Raw genomic sequence first — 17,424 nt, forward strand, 5'->3', positions numbered from 1 at the left:
CTGGGGTTCCAGGCAGGAATCTCTCCCAGCCCTACTCGGAGATGCTGCCAGGGAGGGAACCTGCAGGCAAGCTACAGATGCTCTTCCACTAAGGCAAGGGTTTACAATGCCCATCTGCCTCAGCCACAATTATAGCTGGAGCCCCAAGGTGGCTTACTTCTGCCTGCAGGGGAATGTCATGCAGTGCTGATATGTAGTCTCCCATCCAAATGCAAACCAAGGCAGACCCTGCTTAGCCAAGGGGATAATTCATGCACGCTACCACAAGACCAGCTCAACTCCACAGCCCTGTCCACACCTCCTCTCGTCTCTGTTCGTAGTCCAATAACATCTGGGGACCCAACGCTAAGAATCCCTGATCTAGCTCAAGTATTGTCTACACCAGGCCTGCTCAACTTTGGCCCTCCTGCAGATGTTGGCCCCTGCTAACTGGGCAGAGAGGCACCTTTTAACATGGTGATTCTCTTTATTTAGCAGGGGGAGAGTAACTGGCCCTCTCCACCCCCAGCACAGCATCCCTCCAGTGACTGCGGCTAGTGTCTGTCTTATGTTTCTTTTTTGTGAGCCCTTTTGAGACAGGGATCCATTATTTATTTATACTGCCCTGAGCCATTTTTGGAAGGGCGGCTCAAAGTTGAGGAGGCCTGCTCTACACCGACAGGTAGCAGCTCTCCCAGGTTTCCGGCTCAGGGATCTGGAGATGCGGCCAGGAATTGAACCCGGGTCCTTCTGCACTACAGAGCAGATGCTCTGCTGAGCTACAGCCCCTAAATTAAACAACTGCCCATCTGGAAGCCTGCCCACACAATGCACCTCAGCTAGCCAGATTTTTTTCATAATGGACCGCCATGGCTACCTGCATTTTTAAAAAAAGAAGTTTGTTGTTATAGCATGAGAAAGTGGGGTGGGAGGTAGATTCTGAATTTCTGGGCAGGATGCTTTGAAGTTGGACAGTAGTGTTGTGACACCTAGTGGTTAAAAGGTGGCAACACCATGATAAAACAGTATAAAGGAACCTGCTTTTTATGCTGATTCATCCACCTAGGTCCATCTAGCCCAGTTTTGTCTCCTGGCAAAAGCAGGGAACATCTAGAACTTTCTAGGAGTTCTATTGCAGCAGAGGCTTTTGCTCTCTTCCTCAAAAGGGCCCACATTTTAATTTGCTATAGAACACTAAAGTATAACAGACACAACTTAAAAAAAAAAATCTGTATGTTTTTATTCAGTATTTGTAATCAAAAGCATAGATGAACGTTTGAAAGAGGGAAAAGAATTAGCCAGAAAGTCCAACTTTTTTTTTTTTTTAAAGTTGAAATAATGGCACGGCCAATTTTGAAAGAAAACTTTCCCCACATCGGTGGGAGCGGAACATTTTAAGATGAAAGAGAAACGCTTTGGGATGTTGGCTGTGACATGATTGTCTCTCAACAACAGAGCTCAGGCAGGGGTGGGGGGAGATGGTGAGGCAATGCTTCCCCCCACCCCAGATTTGAACATTTCATTCACACACAAACACACACTCTCAAAATCGGAGGAAAGCGTCAAGAGCTCCCTCCTCACAAAATATTTGCATTGCCTCCAATTAAACGGTTAAGAGAGGAAATTTCCAAGAAGTCACAGAAACGTCTCCATGCAATCAATCAGCTCAAGGCGTTCCCCTCAATCGCCTCCCAAATTTCCCGTTTACCTTCTCCCGTGGCTTAACTGTGCCTGTGTTTATCAATCGGAAGCCAGAATTGCCACCTGGGCTTTCCAGCAAAGCGGGGAGGGACGGACCCCAAGAGGGCGAAACATGAGCAAAGGCATAACCTTGCATGAACTGCGGAGAGAGTTATAGGTGGTTAGAGAGAGTTGAGCAAGCTCTCGGCGCGTTCCTTCTACGCGCCTTAAATCGGCAAAGCAGGCAGAAGTGGGATGCGTCGGACGAAGAAGCTCGGCTGGGCATCAATCACACGGTGACGGGATGCGTATGCCGGGCGGGCGGGGGGGGGGGACGTTACCGACTGGGTGCCTGCGCAGAAGTCACTGGGGGGCTTGTGGCTGCCACGGCCTTGCCCTGGTCTGTGCCCACCTGGTGCAAGGACACCGACGACCCCCGCAAGCTAACGGCACCCGGGGGGTCCCTGGAAGAGGAGGCGCTGCTTTTGCCAAGGGAAAGATCGGTGGGCTGAAGGTCCGAGTCGAATGGGCTGTGCCTCTCCGCGCGCTCCGAGTCCCTCGCTCCGATCGTGTGGGTGGCACTTCTTGCCGCGGCCACGCCTTGGCCCATCCGCGTGGCCTCCTGGGAGGCACTTCCTGCCTCCCACAAGCCGCCTCCTGCCTCCTGCGAGCTACTTCCGGCCTCCTTTGCCAGGCTCAGCGGGGCCGACCTCCGGCCCTTGATGACGCTCACCTGGGAGGGCAGAACGGCCGCTTTGGCGGCGTTGCCGACGATACAGCTGCTGGCCACGCACGGGCCCTCCTGGCTGGCGTCCCCGGGGGGTGCCCCTTTCGCATCTTTCGCCGGGATGACCTCCACATCTGGACCCTTTCCTCGGAGCCCCTTGTGGGAGGAGGGAGAAGCCGGGCGGCCTTCGTAGCCCACCGTCACGACAATGATGTCGGAATCCTCCTTGGCGCCGGGCGGGGCCTGTGTCGCGGCACGCTTCTCCGGCGGCAGTTCGGCCTCCTCGGGCTTCTTCCGGGGCCGCCCCCGCTTCCTCTTGACCGTCGCCGTCTCACTGGACGGCTCGGCCGGCCGCTTGCTCGGGGACTTGCTCTTGGGCGGCGGTTCGTAGGGGCTCCGCCTGGCCTCGCAGCCGTTGACACTTCCGTCGCCGGGGGCGCGCTTGGGGGGGATCTCCGCCCTGGGGGGCACGGCCACGCCAGGGAGGATCATGTTGATGACGGGCACGGCCCCCGCCGGGCTGACCAGGCTGCCCGGGCCGTTCACTGCCGGGGCCAGGTTGAGGGGCAGAGAAGGGGAGGCCGGAGCGACCGAGAGGGCCATCTTGACAGTGCCTCCCATAGGCGCCGCCGTGAGGCTGGGGGCCAAGACCGTGGGGGAAGAGTGCACGGCGGCCGTCCCCGGGGACACCACCAGCCTCTCCACGGGCTGGACGCGGACGCGAGGCAGCAGCAGGGGCAGGCGGGCCACCAAGGCATTGACCTGAGGGCTGCTGGCGGGCTTGGCGGGGACTTCCGCCGGTTTCTTCGCCTCGTTCCGCAGGGGGGCGGCAGGCGGCTTGGGGCTGTTCTCCTTTTTCACCTGGAGAGGAAACGGCAGCAGAGACGCTAACATGGGCGGGGGGGGGCAGCAGAGGCTCTCTGGCTTTGGCGTCGGACTACAACTCCCATCGGCCCCTGCCGCACTTTACTGTGGGGTGGGTGGTGGGAGTTGTGTTCTGACACCACAGCGGGAGAGCCTCAGGTGGGCCCCCACCCGGCTAACACAAGAGTCCGCTGCAGCTTTAATGCATCACAGGGCAGAGGCCTTGCACAGCCTGAAGCTAACAGGCTTGTTACTATGCAGGTCGGCAGCAGAGAGGCCACCCCAGCATCCAGGCCTCTCCAGCTTCACATCTGTGCTCCTACCACAGCTAAGTCCGGATCTTCAAATCTCACCCCCCCCCACCGAGTGCGGACGGACCTTCATGCTCCTTCCAAAGGCCAGTAGGGATGTTCTGGCTTCCCAACTCTTCCCTTGCACTAACCCAGTCCCTAAAATGAAGGACCCAAGAGTCCCACCACAATTTAGCTTACAGCACCCACTGTCACATGATGGGGTGACAGGCTCCTCGGCTTAGGCGGCAGTAAAAGGGGACTAGAAAACAACCAGAAGAGGAGCAAGAGGCTATCGATTGCCATTTGTGATGAGCACTAAATCAAACCTCCAGTTCCAGAGGCAGTCTATCTCTGAATTCTCAACTTGCTGGGCAACAAGCGCTTGCCTTCCGGCCCTGCTCGTGGGCTTCCCAGAAATATTTATACAGTTCTCTCCCACTCTTCTTCCGAGGAGCAGAGCAGTGTGTGTGGTTATGTTTATCACAGGACAACCACCCTGTGAGGTAGGTTACGCTGAGAGGTAAGCGACTGGCCCAGAGTCAACCAGTGAGTTTCATGGCTGAGCGGGGATTTGAACTCAAGTCTCCCAGGGCCTAGTCCAACATTCTAACCACTACACCAGACTGGCTTTCCAACTAATACAGCTGTCTAATTTTGGATGCTGGGCTAGATCGACCCAGGGTCTAGATCAGTGGTTCCCAACCAGAGTTCCTCCCGATGTTGCTGAACTACAACTCCCAGCATCCCCAGCTATAATGATTCATAAACAATCTAGAAGTTGGGGTAAGCAGTGAGGTGGCCAGATTTGCAGATGACACTAAACTATTTAGGGTAGTGAAATCCACAACGGATTGTGAGGAACTCCAGAAGGATTGCTCCAAACTGGGGGAGTTGGCGACAAAATGGCAAATGCGGTTCAGTGTAAGCAAGTGTAAAGTGATGCACATTGGGGCAAAAAAACCCAACTTCACATATACGCTGATGGGATCTGAGCTGTCGGTGACTGACCAGGAAAGGGATCTTGGGATCTGTCGTGACTAACACTGACTAACACTCTCACTGAGAGTGTCAACTCAGTGTGCGGCAGCTGTGAAAAAGGCCAGTTCCATGCTAGGAATCATTAGAAAGGGGATTGAAAATAAAAACGCTAATATTATAATGCCCTTATGCAAATCTATGGTGTGGCCACATCTGGAGTACAGCGTACAGCTTTGGTCACCGCATCTTAAGGAGATTGCGGAACTGGAAAATGGTACAGAAGAGGGCAAGCAAGGTGATCAGGGGCTTGGAGGACCTTCCTTATGAGGCTAGGCTACAGCATCTGGGGCTCTTTACCTTGGAAAAGAGGCGACTAAGAGGAGACATGATCGAAGTGTATAAAATTATGCATGGAGTGGAGAGGGTAGGCCGAGAGAAGTTTCTCTCCCTCTCTCACAACACTAGAACCAGGGGTCACCCCATGGAACTGAAGGCTGGGAAATTTAGGACCAACAAGAGGAAGTACTTTTTCACACTGTGCATAATTAATCTGTGGAATTCTTTGCCATGGGATGTGGTGATGGCCACCAGCTTGGACGTCTTTAAAGGGGGCTTAGACGGATTCACGGAGGACAGGGCTATCAATGGCTACTAGTCTGGTGGCTGTGGGCCACCTCCAGCCTCAGAGGCACAATGCCTCTTAATATCAGTTGCAGGGGACAACAACAAGAGAGGGGGCCTGCCCTCACCTCTTGCCTGTGGGCTTCTCAGTGGCATCTGGTGGGCCACTGTGTGAAACAGGATGCTGGACTAGATGGGCCTCTTTGGACCTGATCCAGCAGGACAGTTCTTATGTATTGTGACTAGGGATGCCTAGGAGTTGTAGTTTAGCAACATCTGAGGGAACCCTGGTTGGGAATCACTGGTCTAGACCAGGGATTCTCAACGTTGGGTCCCCAGATGTTATTGGACTCCCAACTCCCGTCATCCCCAGCCCCAGTGGCCTTTGGTTGGGGATTATGGGAGTTGAAGTCCAATAACATCTGGGGACCCAATGTTGAGAATCCCTGCTCTAGACGGGCCCAGTGCTAGATGGGCAGTGTCTACAGGACAGCCATTCTATGTGTTGTTAGCTATGCGTGGACTATGATAGCCCCCGATTCCTCCCCCAAATCTCTAACAAATTAAGACTCCCTCCAGCTTCTGGCTTCATTGAGCTGTTAACTTTTCCTGGCCATTTCTTACCGGAGGCTGTGTTTTGGCTGCATTCTCTTGGGTTTCCGGCTCATGTTTCTTCAGGTTTAGGGGCGGCCGCTTTTCTTTATGGTTATCTCCGGTTTCTGCAATGAGAAATGTTCTCCTCAGAACAAATTGTCTGGTTATAGCGGCAGCATCAGAAACCATAGCAGAGGAAAATGAATCTGCACAGAAGTGTTTCTAAGTCTAAGGGGTTCTTCTTTATCCTCAGTTATAGTTGCCATGCCCCCTGGAATTTCAGGTTTCGCCTGGATTTTAAGCATCTCACCCAGATTGCTTAGTCCACTCAGATTTGCCTGGATTTCAGCTTTCATTCATTCATTCATTCCTTTTTAAAAAAGCTAAGCTCTAGCCCTTGCAGAAGTGGAGTTATGGAGCAAAATGTGCAGTCACTCTTCTGCTGAAAAATTATTTTCAAGCCAATTTAAATGATATGCAAATTAGGCACCCGGATTTGGAAGGCCAGAATATGGCAACCCTATCCTCGCTCCAAAATGCTCCAATCCAAATCTCACAAGGCAAGCTCTTGCCAGCCCTTAACTTTGCAAGGCAGGAAAATGCCCAGAGATTCAAAGCTTGAACCCAAGATTCCCATCCCATCATGCTCAAAAGGGCTCACAGCTGGCATAGACAGAATTCAGAGAAACCTTCAGGTGACCTCACCAAATGGCAACGTCATGGGGACATATATTCTGCGCGCACAAAAGGTCCGCAAAAAGTAAGGTCCCCCCGGAAACCACTCTTCCACTGCAGAGACTGCACTGCCCACCTGAGACCACCGTGGCCATGACGAGGTCAGCATGGGTTGAACGGGAGCTGATGATGTGTTGCTGGATGAGGAACTGGGCCACCTCCACAATGTTGTTGAAGGAGCGCTTGAGGATCTTCTCGGCCCAGTCACAAGTCAAAGCACAGGCCGCGTCCATCACGTCATCGTTGTAGGACTGGACGAGGTCTGGCTGCTCCGGCTGCAGAGAGAAAGCGGTCTATTGCCAGGGCGGCTCAACTTGGCCCCCGCAGCTGTTTTTGGACTACAGCTCCCATAATCCCCAGCCAGGGATTATGGGAATTGTAGGCCAACATCTGCAGGAGGGCTGAAGTTGAGCAGCCCTAACTGTTCAGCTGAATAGGTTTTGTGCCACACAGAAGGAAAAAACATGCAGTAGGAACTAAGTTTTTGTGCAGCTGGATCTACAACGTTGGAGGAGGAGATGGTTTCTTAAAATTCACTCGTCAGGCATCATTTCTCACTCATCACTGACTATAGTAAACTGGTGGATTTCTGCAGCCCTGTTCTTTGCAATGCTCCTCATTATTATTTTTTGCTGGCTCCGTTTTCTCATTCTCTCCTTCCTGCCTGCCTATTTTCCTATTCATTCTCTTTCCCCCTCCCACCTTTCTTTCTGTTAGAAAATTGGCCGAGGAAGGGAGTGAGCTTTACCCATCGCTTCTGCTGTCAGAAACAAAACACAGAATAAGCCTGCAAGTGAAGGAATTATTGCTGAAAAGCCCGTGGGAAGACAGAACTTGCCAATTTCAAAATCCGCAGCACACGCTTTGCATGCAGAAAATCCCCAGCCGAATTTCCCAGCATCTCCAGTGAAAGAAGTTCCCAGGTAGATTCCAGCCTAAGACCTTGGAGAGTTCCTGCCAGAGCAGACCCAGCTGGCCTCGATGGACCAATCATCTGATTCAGTACGGCAGCTTCAGCACTCATGATTCGTTTAGTACGATTGCCTCATCATCATCATCATCCATTCCACTGGGAGGTTCGGCCGTAACATGAAGCAACGTGAGTTTCAGGCGGCAGTTTGGAGATGCCGTTTTCCTGCCTCCATCGTGCTACCGCAAGTTGTGGCCTTCTTCTGAAGGCTTTAAAAAGAGAGTGGACAACTGCACATCAGGAGAGAGGTCCACCAACAACTAGTCGTTGTGATGGCTAGAAGGAGCCTCCACGTTCAGAGGCAGTATACCTGTAATAGCCCGTGCTGGGCGCTTTCCACATTAGACCCTGCAACGAGGTCGTGTCGGATCTCGGAAGGGTGCTTCCACACTTCCTGCGTTGTGACACCGCAGTCCCTATGTGGACAGCAGGGCGCCGTCCATATTTCCAATGCCTTGTTTTGAATTCAATCGCTGAGATATAGAGCTAGGGCGGCGTATATCCGGCATAAGGGAGTTGCTGTTTTTTCGGGCTGTTAGTTGCAGCAAGACTGCTCTCCCTGCGGTTTACGTTTTCAGTGCAACCTGCCTGAAGGGGGGCATTTTGCTGCTGTTGAGCAGCTAGGCTGGAAAGCACCCTTGAGGGCAACAGCAGGGGAAGGTGACTGCCTCTTAGCCCTGCGCGTGAGCACCATGGAGGCATCTGAGCGGCCACTGTGGGAAGCAGGACGCTGGAGTAGATGGATTGATTGGGCAGGACTCTTGTTTGCCATGCTGATCAGGATGTACCAGGGCAGCGTCCCAATGCTGAGAACACACCACAGTTACTCATGGAGGATACTAGGCTAGATGGGCTTTCTCATCTTCTTTGTTATTTCTCTTTGTAAACCGCCCTGAGCCATTTTTGGAAGGGCGGTATAGAAATCGAATTATTATTATTATCATCATCATCATCATCATCATCTGATCATCATCATCTGATCCACCCAGCCAATTCTTCTCTCTCTCTCACACACACACACCCCAGATGGGCCAACTCTGCTTCTGTGGAACTTACCATCTCGGTTTCTTTAAGATCCAGGCTGGGAAGGGGAGGCATATTGACCACCGTCTTTCTTCGTATCCCACTGTAGCAATACGTTGGGGCAGAGTTAAGGAGATAAGCCAAACTTCTGCTTTCGTTTCCCATGTCCTTCTGCGACTGTGGGCACAGAAACTGCGCAACGGAGGTTAGCATTTAGGTCATGCACAAACATGGGCTTTCACCAAGTGAATGCGTTCTGATAGTATATTTTTCAGTTGCAAGCAAGCCCCTGGGGGCAGGGACCTACTCTTTTGTACTGACAGAATAACTGATTCTTCCCTTGTTGACCCCTGCCTCTGTCTCCACACTTTCTTCTACTTTGCACAAGTGCTGGTACTGAATGAAGAATAGTCTTGCCTCTGAATGGTTGGTATCATTCCTAAGATGACGCGGTAGTACTACTATGGCAAACAGTTATATTCCACTTTTCAACAAAGCTCTCAAGCAGAACAATAAATAAATAAAATGGCTCCCTGTCCCCAAAGGGCTCAAAATCTAAAAAGAAACACAAGATAGACACCAGCAACAGCCACTGGAGGGATGCTGTGCTGGGGACGGATGGGGCCAGTTGCTCTCCCCCTGCTAAACATAAGACGTTCACCACTTTTAAAGAGGTGCCTCTTTGCTCGGATAGGTGCCAACACTCAAGCTCTCATGGAACATGCCGAAGCTCTCTCCCCCAATCCTCCAAGAAGCTCTCGGTTTCTCAAGAAAACATTCCGGGTAGGAGCAGCCCACCTTAGATTTCAGTTTTAACTTATGCGGATTTGTGGGAGGCAGCCATAAAACTGGGAGCCTACTCCAGGCTTTCAAAAGGAGCCGTTAAGTCATAGGGCCAATGCTACCAGATGGCATTTAAGGTTCCTGCAACTCAATGGGGTGCCGTTCGGGCTGCACTGTGTTCTCCTTTGGAGGTGGCAGGGGACGGCTGGAAGGTTATGCCGAGCACAGGAATGGGGTTTGAGGCAGCCGTTTCAGGGTCCCAGTGGGGGACAGTCTAATGGGCCCTCCCCCATGGCTGCCCCGTCCTTCCCTCCCCCACCTTGACTTGAAACACGGAAGGATATTTGGACTGCCCTCGTCCGCCCAATCTCCTCGCTTTGATGTTTGGGAAGATCTCCCGGATGATCTTGCCAAAATTGGCCGCGCTTAGGGAGCGGCTGCAAAGGTTGTCGCAGTATCGCCTGGAGAGGGAGACAGAAAAGACCTTTTGAGATTTATTTATTTTTGTCCCCATGTGATGGACATAGTCCTCCCAGGACTGGACCGCTTTTAGTGGTATGCCGATTATTTATTTGCTTAGAATCCGGGGAGGAAACAATAGGATTGAATTTTCTCCCACGTAAAAACCACCCTGGCCTCTCCCTCCACCCCCTGCCAGCCCCAACTCACTTGTAAGCATCGTACACGTCCTGTTTCGGCAAGCAGGTGTCCGGGTACTCCTCCAGGTGATTCCGGATCCAGGTGCAAGCATGCATGTGTTCAGCCGAGCTCAGAGAAGTGAGATCCAGGCTGTGGGGCCGCGAAAGTCAAATTACTGGCTTTGAAATGTGGGGTTCTGGAATCGGCAATACACCCAATTCTCCACACCCTTCTCCCTGCTTCACAAGATGCTCCTACATCTCTTAACAGCTGCCCACCCACACCGCATGTCCAAGCCTGCCTCCGCTGCCATAGGGTCTAGAAACTTGATTTTAAAAAAAACTAAAGTACAAATTACCAGAATGCTGTTTTGCATGTCTCTTTGTTAAGTATCGCCTGTGTGCCGAATCACTGACTATCTACAACCTAAGTGAGTCCTTAGTCCCATGTTACCAAGGCACTTTGGAGAAAGCACCCCACACTTGGTAGCATGCGAACCTCCTGAATCCTAATAAAAGAGGCTGGTCAAGGCCCCATCCTCTCGCCACCAAGCCCCCAAAGCCTGTAGCCAAATTTCATTGCCATGGCTGCTTCTCTTCTTTCTCTGGAGCTGGCAGATGGAGAGGAGGCAAAATAGTACCACCCAAGGGGTTGGATCTGGCCCAGGAGCTGTTAGGGAGCAGAACTGGTCTAGGGGAGGAGAGCTGGTCTCGTGGTAGCAAGCAGGACTTGTCCCCCTAGCTAAGCAGGGTCTGCCCTGGTTGCATATGAATGGGAGACTGGATGTGTGAGCACTGCAAGATAATTCCCCTCGGGATGGAGCTGCTCTGGGAAGAGCATCTAGGTTCCAAGTTCCCTCAACCTGACACCCAATCTATGAGAGGAGAGCTGGTCTTGTGGGAGCAAGCATGAATTGTCCCCTTTGCTAAGCAGGGTCCACCCTGGTTTGCATTTGGATGGGAGACTGCGTGTGAGCACTGGAAGATATTCCCCTCAAGGGATAGAGCTGCTCTGGGAAGAGAGCAGAAGGTCCCAAGTTCCCTCCCTGGCAGCGTCTCCAAGACAGGGCTGAGAGAGATTCCTGCCTGCAACCTTAGAGAAGCCGCTGCCAGTCTGTGTGGACAATGCTGAGCTAGATGGACCAAGAGTCTGACTCAGTATATGGCAGCTTCCTATTTTCCTACCCCATCCCTCTGTGAGGCGCCAACACAAAGTGCTGGTTATTCCCTAGAAAGCCCTTAGCGACTTGGGCCCAGGGTATTTAAGAGAGCGCCTCCTTTGTCATGAACCGTCCCGCCTATTAAGATCCTCTGGGGCGGCCCAGTTACCAGGCCTTCTTTGTAGCTGCCCCAGGGCTCTGGAACACGGTCCCTAACAAGAGCGTCTCCATCTCTGGCTTTAAAAAAAGACCCTTCAGACGCACCTGTTCTCTCAGGCGTCTAGTTAACTAATTAATTTTAAATGGCCTGTTCTATTCCGTAAGATGGTTTCAATCGTTTTATACCTGTAGTCTAAATTACGCACACCGCCTAGAGATACACATATCAGACGGTATATAAATATGAGAAATAAATATTAGGGGCATACAAAGCTGTCTAATACATTAATCCAGCCAGCCTAGTATTGCTTCCTCTGATTGGCAGCAAGGTGGAGACAGGATCTTGCCCAGCCCCAGATCCTTTTAACTGAAGGTGTTAGGAGGTCATATCTTCCCCATCCCAAGTATGCAGGCTGCTACCAAGGTATGGCTCCTCCCACCACACGATGGCTCCTCCCCCACACGATGGCTCCTCCCCCCACATACTACGGCACCAACATCTGCACAGAACCACTGGCGATTGCTCACTTTTTCTCTCCCGAACTGGGGCCTGAAGGCAGCTGGAGGTAGAGATAAAGCTTGGCGTGGTCGGTGAACCTCTGGACGTCTTGCTGTTTATCGCAGGGTGGAGAGAGAGAGACACACACACAGAGTCAAAGATTGATAAGGATTTGCCTCCTCTATGTAGTTCACAAGTTTAGAAAGCAGTAAGAACAGTTATAATCCTATTAAAAGACACGTTTAGGACATTAATCCTAAAGCCATTTTTGGAAGGGCAGTAGATAAATCAAATCAATCCATCAATAAATCACCTGCCGTCGGAGCAGATTAATTAAATTGACTAAATATAGCGAGTTATGATACAAACGCATCCATCAAGGAGGCGCCTTTTGGAGAAACCGAAGCAAGCGCAGAACTTACAAGCTGATATTAAAAAAGGCTATCAGACATTTGAGATTGTAAGCTCCGTGGGGCAGGGACTTGTCCTTTTGTCCTGAAATAACTGCATGCTTCCTGCCCCCCATCCCGCCCAACTCCCATTTATCTCCATTTCCCTCCACATCTTATTTATTATTTTTCTGTGTAAACCGCCCTGAGCCATTTTTGGATGGGTGGTATATAAATCGAATCAATCATCATCATCATCATCTGTTATCTCCCATGTCTAATTTTAGGCAATAGGCTTAGGTTGTAACATCACCGACTAACAACTTATTTTATTATTTAATTTTATTTATTTAACATATTTTTATACCGCCCAAAACTTATGTCTCTGGACGGTTTACAACAAGATATGAAAACATTAATTTTTTAAAAACCCAATAAATTTAAAAAACAACAATTTAAATTTTTAAAAACAATATTCTTATTAATTTATTTATTTAACATCTGCCCTCAACCTTCTGTTGTTGTTTTTTAAAAAGCATAGCTACGGAAGCTGGTTCAGAAGCTGGGGACCCCAACAGGGTTCCAGCGAGTAGGGCCAGTACGGTGTAGTAATTCGACCAGGAAGGTCCACGTTCAAATCCCCCGCTCAGCCATGGAACTCGCTGGGTGGCTCTGAGCCAGTCACTTCTCTCTCAGCCTAACCTACCTCACAGGGTTGTTGTGAGGATAAACCTAACTAGGCACACCACTCTGGGCTTCCTGGAGGAAAAGCGAGATGTAAAATGTCATAAATAAATCATAATAGGGCCCCACCCAGCCACTCACCAGAATAGAGTCGACCTTGCTCTGGATTGACTTCCTGTTTAAAAACAACAACAACCAGACAAACACAAGGGGAAAAGAAAAAGTCATGCGTTATGTTCCCTTTAAAGCATTTAGGTGTTTCCCAACTCTGGAACCCCCTAAGAACATAAGAAGAGCTCAGCTAGTTCGGCTGCAGCGTCCTGTTTTTAACAGTGGACAGCCACATGCTTCTGGGAGTTGCACATGGGACAACAAGAAGACAAATAGCCCTACCCTCCAGCAACTTTTACTCAGAGGTAGACGGTCCCTGAACATGAAGGTAACGATTCATGGAGGTGGAGATCTCTCCTCCTCCATGAATCTGTCTACTCCTCTTTTAAAGCCACCTAAGCCGGTGACAAATGCCACACCTTGTGGCAGTGAGTTCCACATGCCAATTCTGAATTATGTGACAAAAGGGCACTGTTATGCAAGGTGCCTCCAGGAAACCCACAAGCAGGGCACGTAGGCAGCAACGGTCCTCCTCTGCGGCCACACCCACCCACTCGCCAGGAACTGATATTCCAAGCTAGACTGTCCCTGAACAGGGGAGTTCCATTAGCTGTCAAAGTGAATAGCTACTGCTGGGCCCAGCCCTTACGAGATGGTGCCTTTCAGTTTTTGCAGCAAAGTACTTGGCTCGGCGGTAGCAGCTTGGGGATCCGCTTCCAAGGTTTCACTCCCATTTTCCACAATTTTGATATACAGCCCATTGTCATCCGCCATGACATCGGATTCCCTGGCTCAGTCGGAGGACTAAGTCTTTTCCTCTGGATCTGCAAAACAGCAATGTAAAGTGGACCTTTAAAAAAAAAGAGAGAGAGTTTCTGGTTAAATCTTGTATGTGTCATTTGCTTGCACCAAACCCCATTCCTGGACTGCAGAAGGGAGCTGTGGTTTTTCAGATCTGAGTCCATCTAACGTTAGATTCCACTTCCTTCCTGGGGCCAGAAATAGAACCCGGCTGGATATTAAGGTTCATCTTTTCTCCTTTTCCTCTTTAATCTTTTTCCAAGGCTGCCCTCCACAGTTTTGCCCCTAAATTGCTAAATTGCTAGAATATATATATATACAGGATTAGCTTTTCAAGAGTTCACCTGCTAGACTGGAAGCAAAGACTTTGCAGAACTCAGCTGCTCCACATATTGTCACCAGCTGCAAATCAATTGAGATTAAAACTTCCAAACAAACAATAAAACAAATCTTCATATGTAACTTCGTAAGTTACTAAAATGGTTTCTTTTTCTTTTCTCTTTTTAATCCCCCCCCGCACATAGACTATTTTTGGCCATTATGACACATTCAGGATAAGCTCTGCAAGAGCCCAGCTGCTAGATCAGATAGAATGCTCCTTGCAAGAGCTCAGCTGTTCCACACATTAATTATTATCACAAGATATAAACCAATTAAGATCAGAATGTCCAAAAGGATCATCTTACAAACCTTTATATTTTGCCATCTGGTGGCAATGAGTGCTTTCAGTGTGGTGTTAGCACTCGTATGGGAATGTGCTCCGAGTCGATTCAAATAGGAAAGCCAACCTAGCTCTGTTCTTTCCAGCATGGGTCAAGAAAAGGAGCCCAAAGCTGTCTCTTGCAGGGTGGAAGATATATTAATAGAATCTCAGATTTGGGTCCACAGTTCCTCATTCTCGCTTTCTCTAACCACTAGTTACACTTCCCTCCCAGAGCTAAAAATCACTTTCATCTTGCTCTCGGCAGTGGTTAATTGAAAAACAGCTACTACTGTCTGTGACAGCCCAAAAGCTTTCTGCTCCATAATTTTTTTGCTGTAAACTGCCTTGGGATTGTTTGAATGAAAGGCGGAAAATAAATTTATAAATTTAACAATAAATGATCTTTGCTCTACAAAAGTCCTCCCCTTGAACTGCAAGCTCCTTAGGGGCAGGGAACAGTGTGTTTACCCCCTCTTTCTCTTACTCTGTAAATCACCATGAGCACTGATGGTACTGTGCAAATAACTTCAGAATTAGATTAGATTATGTGGCTTCCCACCTTTTCCTGGCATGGAAATGCAGTAATGGCGGGCTTACTCCACTAATTTCTTATTTATTTTATTTCATTTTATTCTAAACACTTTAAAAAATATATCGTACAATCTGGCCAACAAAGCTTCCAGGGACTAATGATAAATGAAATTTAACGTATCGACTAACGATAAATTAAAGCCGCTTTTAAGATAATGTAAGCTCCTTGGGGCAGAGCACTAAATGCCCATCATTCAAGGAGGCCAGGCAGAATAGGATAAAAAGCAACTGGTTAGCTCTAGAACATATTGAACTTTTTCACCTGGTTCACAAGAAGCTCCAAACTCCTGCCAGCCCGGGACTGATCACAAGTTCTTTCCCTCGCACCTAAAATGGCACATTAAAAGGTTAAACAAAGATCTAATTTATTTCTTTTTTAACGGCAGTATTATCCCGCACAAGTCAAAAGTTCAGCTCTTTAAAAATCAGAAGTTCAGTTTAAAAAAAAAAAACCCAAACCAATCCTGCAAAACAACGTCACTCTTTTTAAACTAGCCTCTCTGTTCCTGCCTGCAGCTTTTGAAGGCTTTCTCTCTCTCTCTCTCCAGCTTTTGCAAGAGAAGCGAAGAAATCAAGGCTCTTTCTCCTCCTTCATGTCCCTCTCTAGGGGGCAGCCTAGATCCCAACACGCACCCCACTCCCAGCCCTGCTGGGGCGGGAAACTGCACTCTGCAATGCCCCAGAGGCCAACTGGTAGTAGCAGAAGCACAAAACATGTAAATTTCGCAGGGAGGGAAAATTCAAATCGTTGAGATCCTAAACGGGAAACCTGGATCCATCCAGAGCAGAAAAATGGAGTGTCTGCATGAGTGTGTGTGTGTGGTTTAATATCCCTTCCTAGAGGAAAATGAACTTGCATCACTTCTGATCAGAAATAATCCATTGATCCCCCCGCCCCGACACACAGACATGCTTTTCACACCCCTTTCTGTCGCCCTCTGATCTCCCCACAGATAACTTTCAATGCAAGCACTTCTCCCGCGCGCCCCCAGCTTGCAAAATCTGGTCCAAGTTCTTTCCCTCCGCCGACAAGAAGCGTTTTTAAATGCAAGTCTTGCTCCTCGATCCTTTTCAGATCCCTTTCCTCTTTCTTGAAACAAAAGCCACGGAGATCTCGGAAAGAGAAGAGCAGCACAACTCCTCCCAACAAGACTGCAAAGCAAGCAACGTTGATCTTTCCGGGCTAAAGCAGAGAGGAGGAGGCTTACCTGGGGGACTGCGATCCTTCTTTCCCTCTTGGCCAAGTCGCTCTCTTTTTTAAAAAGGAAAAAGGAAAAAAGCCTGAAATCGCAAAAGGTGTCTTTGCAAAAACCGTCCCAGAGTTCACAGATCCCAAACTGTGCAATCCTTGCTTGCTCCCCTCCTGGATCCAGCAATCTGCGCTTGCAAAGAAACAACAGTAATAATAACAAGCCTGTTGTATTTACTCCTTGCCACGCACGTTAGCACTTTGCATTGCAAAATAAAACAGAAAAAGAAAGTACCTTTCACCACGGGGGGGGAGAGGAGGTTCTGATGCCCCCCCACCCACCACCCTTTTTAAACCTGATTGGTCAGCGCCTCTTAGATCTGCCCGGATACGGGGTTATTCTTTAATGCAAATGGCTACTGCATGTTTTTCACCCGGATACAACCTGAAAGTGGCTTCCGATTGGTCAAGGGCGTTGGGAAGTCTGCCTAGCAACACGCTCCTGATTGGTGAGGGGTCTGCCAGTTTCGAAGCTAACCAGGAAGGAGGGGCGGAGAGGAAGGAAACGAAGAATCTGTGTATAGACTCCTTTTGCGAAACACAGAAGCGAGCCTGTCTGCCTTGAAGGTTGCTAGGATGGAGCCCGGCCCCTGGAGCCCGAAAATCTGGCCTTGGGTTGGGATAAAGTGTGCTTCAACTGCCCCCTTTTCCTGAGAGACAGAGGAACATAGGAAGCTGCCATATACTGAGTCAGACCCTTGGTCTATCTAGCTCAGTATTGTCTACCCAGACTGGCAGCGGCTTCTCCAAGGATGCTGGCAGGAGTCTCTCTCAGCTTTCTCTTGGAGATGCTGCCAGGGAGCGAGACAATCCTCTCTGGCACTTAGAAGAACAGGCCCTGCTGGGACACAACCAGCATGGCTTTTGCAAAGGTAAATCTTGCCTCACCAACCTTTTGGAGTTCTCTGAGTGTGTCAACAAGTGTGTGGATCAAGGTGACCCAGTTGACATATTATACCTGGACTTCTAAAAAGCTTTTGACAAAGTTCCTCATCAAAGACTCCTGAGGAAACTTAGCGGTCATGGGATAAGGGGACAAGTACATGTGTGGATTGCTAACTGGTTGAAAGACAGGAAACAGAGGGTAGGTATAAATGGAGAGTTTTCACAATGGAGGGAAGTAAGAAGTGGGGTCCCCCAGGGAGCTGTACTGGGACGGGTGCTTTTTAACTTATTCATAAATGATCTGGAAG

The 17,424-nt window shown here is 49.6% G+C and overlaps 1 protein-coding gene across 6 annotated transcripts; it reads right to left on the minus strand.

Annotated features, from left to right (window-relative positions):
• Positions 1-1,194: 1,194 nt before the first annotated feature.
• On the minus strand, positions 1,195-16,579 carry RFX5 (regulatory factor X5). Of its 6 annotated transcripts, none has more exons than XM_053278231.1 (12): positions 16,467-16,579; positions 16,191-16,359; positions 15,245-15,309; positions 13,537-13,737; positions 12,918-12,951; positions 11,733-11,815; positions 9,917-10,036; positions 9,567-9,708; positions 8,498-8,656; positions 6,548-6,746; positions 5,767-5,861; positions 1,195-3,247 (listed from the first exon to the last, which is right to left on the minus strand). In XM_053278231.1, the coding sequence occupies exons 4-12, from the start codon at positions 13,659-13,661 to the stop codon at positions 1,997-1,999; spliced, it is 2,208 nt and encodes a 735-aa protein (XP_053134206.1). In that variant the 5' UTR covers positions 13,662-13,737; positions 15,245-15,309; positions 16,191-16,359; positions 16,467-16,579; the 3' UTR covers positions 1,195-1,996. The 6 variants fall into 6 exon arrangements, with proteins under 6 accessions (XP_053134206.1, XP_053134209.1, XP_053134207.1 ...); XM_053278234.1 differs by lacking the exon at positions 16,467-16,579 and adding an exon at positions 14,033-14,090 and having other exon boundaries at positions 16,191-16,456; XM_053278232.1 differs by lacking the exon at positions 16,467-16,579 and having other exon boundaries at positions 13,537-13,711; positions 16,191-16,456.
• Between the last annotated feature and the right edge of the window lie 845 nt (positions 16,580-17,424).

The sequence above is a fragment of the Hemicordylus capensis genome, chromosome 14, assembly GCF_027244095.1.
Source record: "Hemicordylus capensis ecotype Gifberg chromosome 14, rHemCap1.1.pri, whole genome shotgun sequence".
Taxonomy (NCBI): domain Eukaryota; kingdom Metazoa; phylum Chordata; class Lepidosauria; order Squamata; family Cordylidae; genus Hemicordylus; species Hemicordylus capensis.

Excerpts from the sequence above, each read along its gene's own strand:
- RFX5 (XM_053278231.1), bottom strand. The coding sequence starts at position 13,661 with ATGGCGGATGACAATGGGCTGTATATCAAAATTGTGGAAAATGGGAGT. Across the intron at positions 10,037-11,732 it reads CCCAGTTCGGGAGAGAAAAA|CCTGGATCTCACTTCTCTGA; the intron begins GTGAGCAATCGC and ends GCGGCCCCACAG. Across the intron at positions 9,709-9,916 it reads GACGTGTACGATGCTTACAA|GCGATACTGCGACAACCTTT; the intron begins GTGAGTTGGGGC and ends CTCCCTCTCCAG.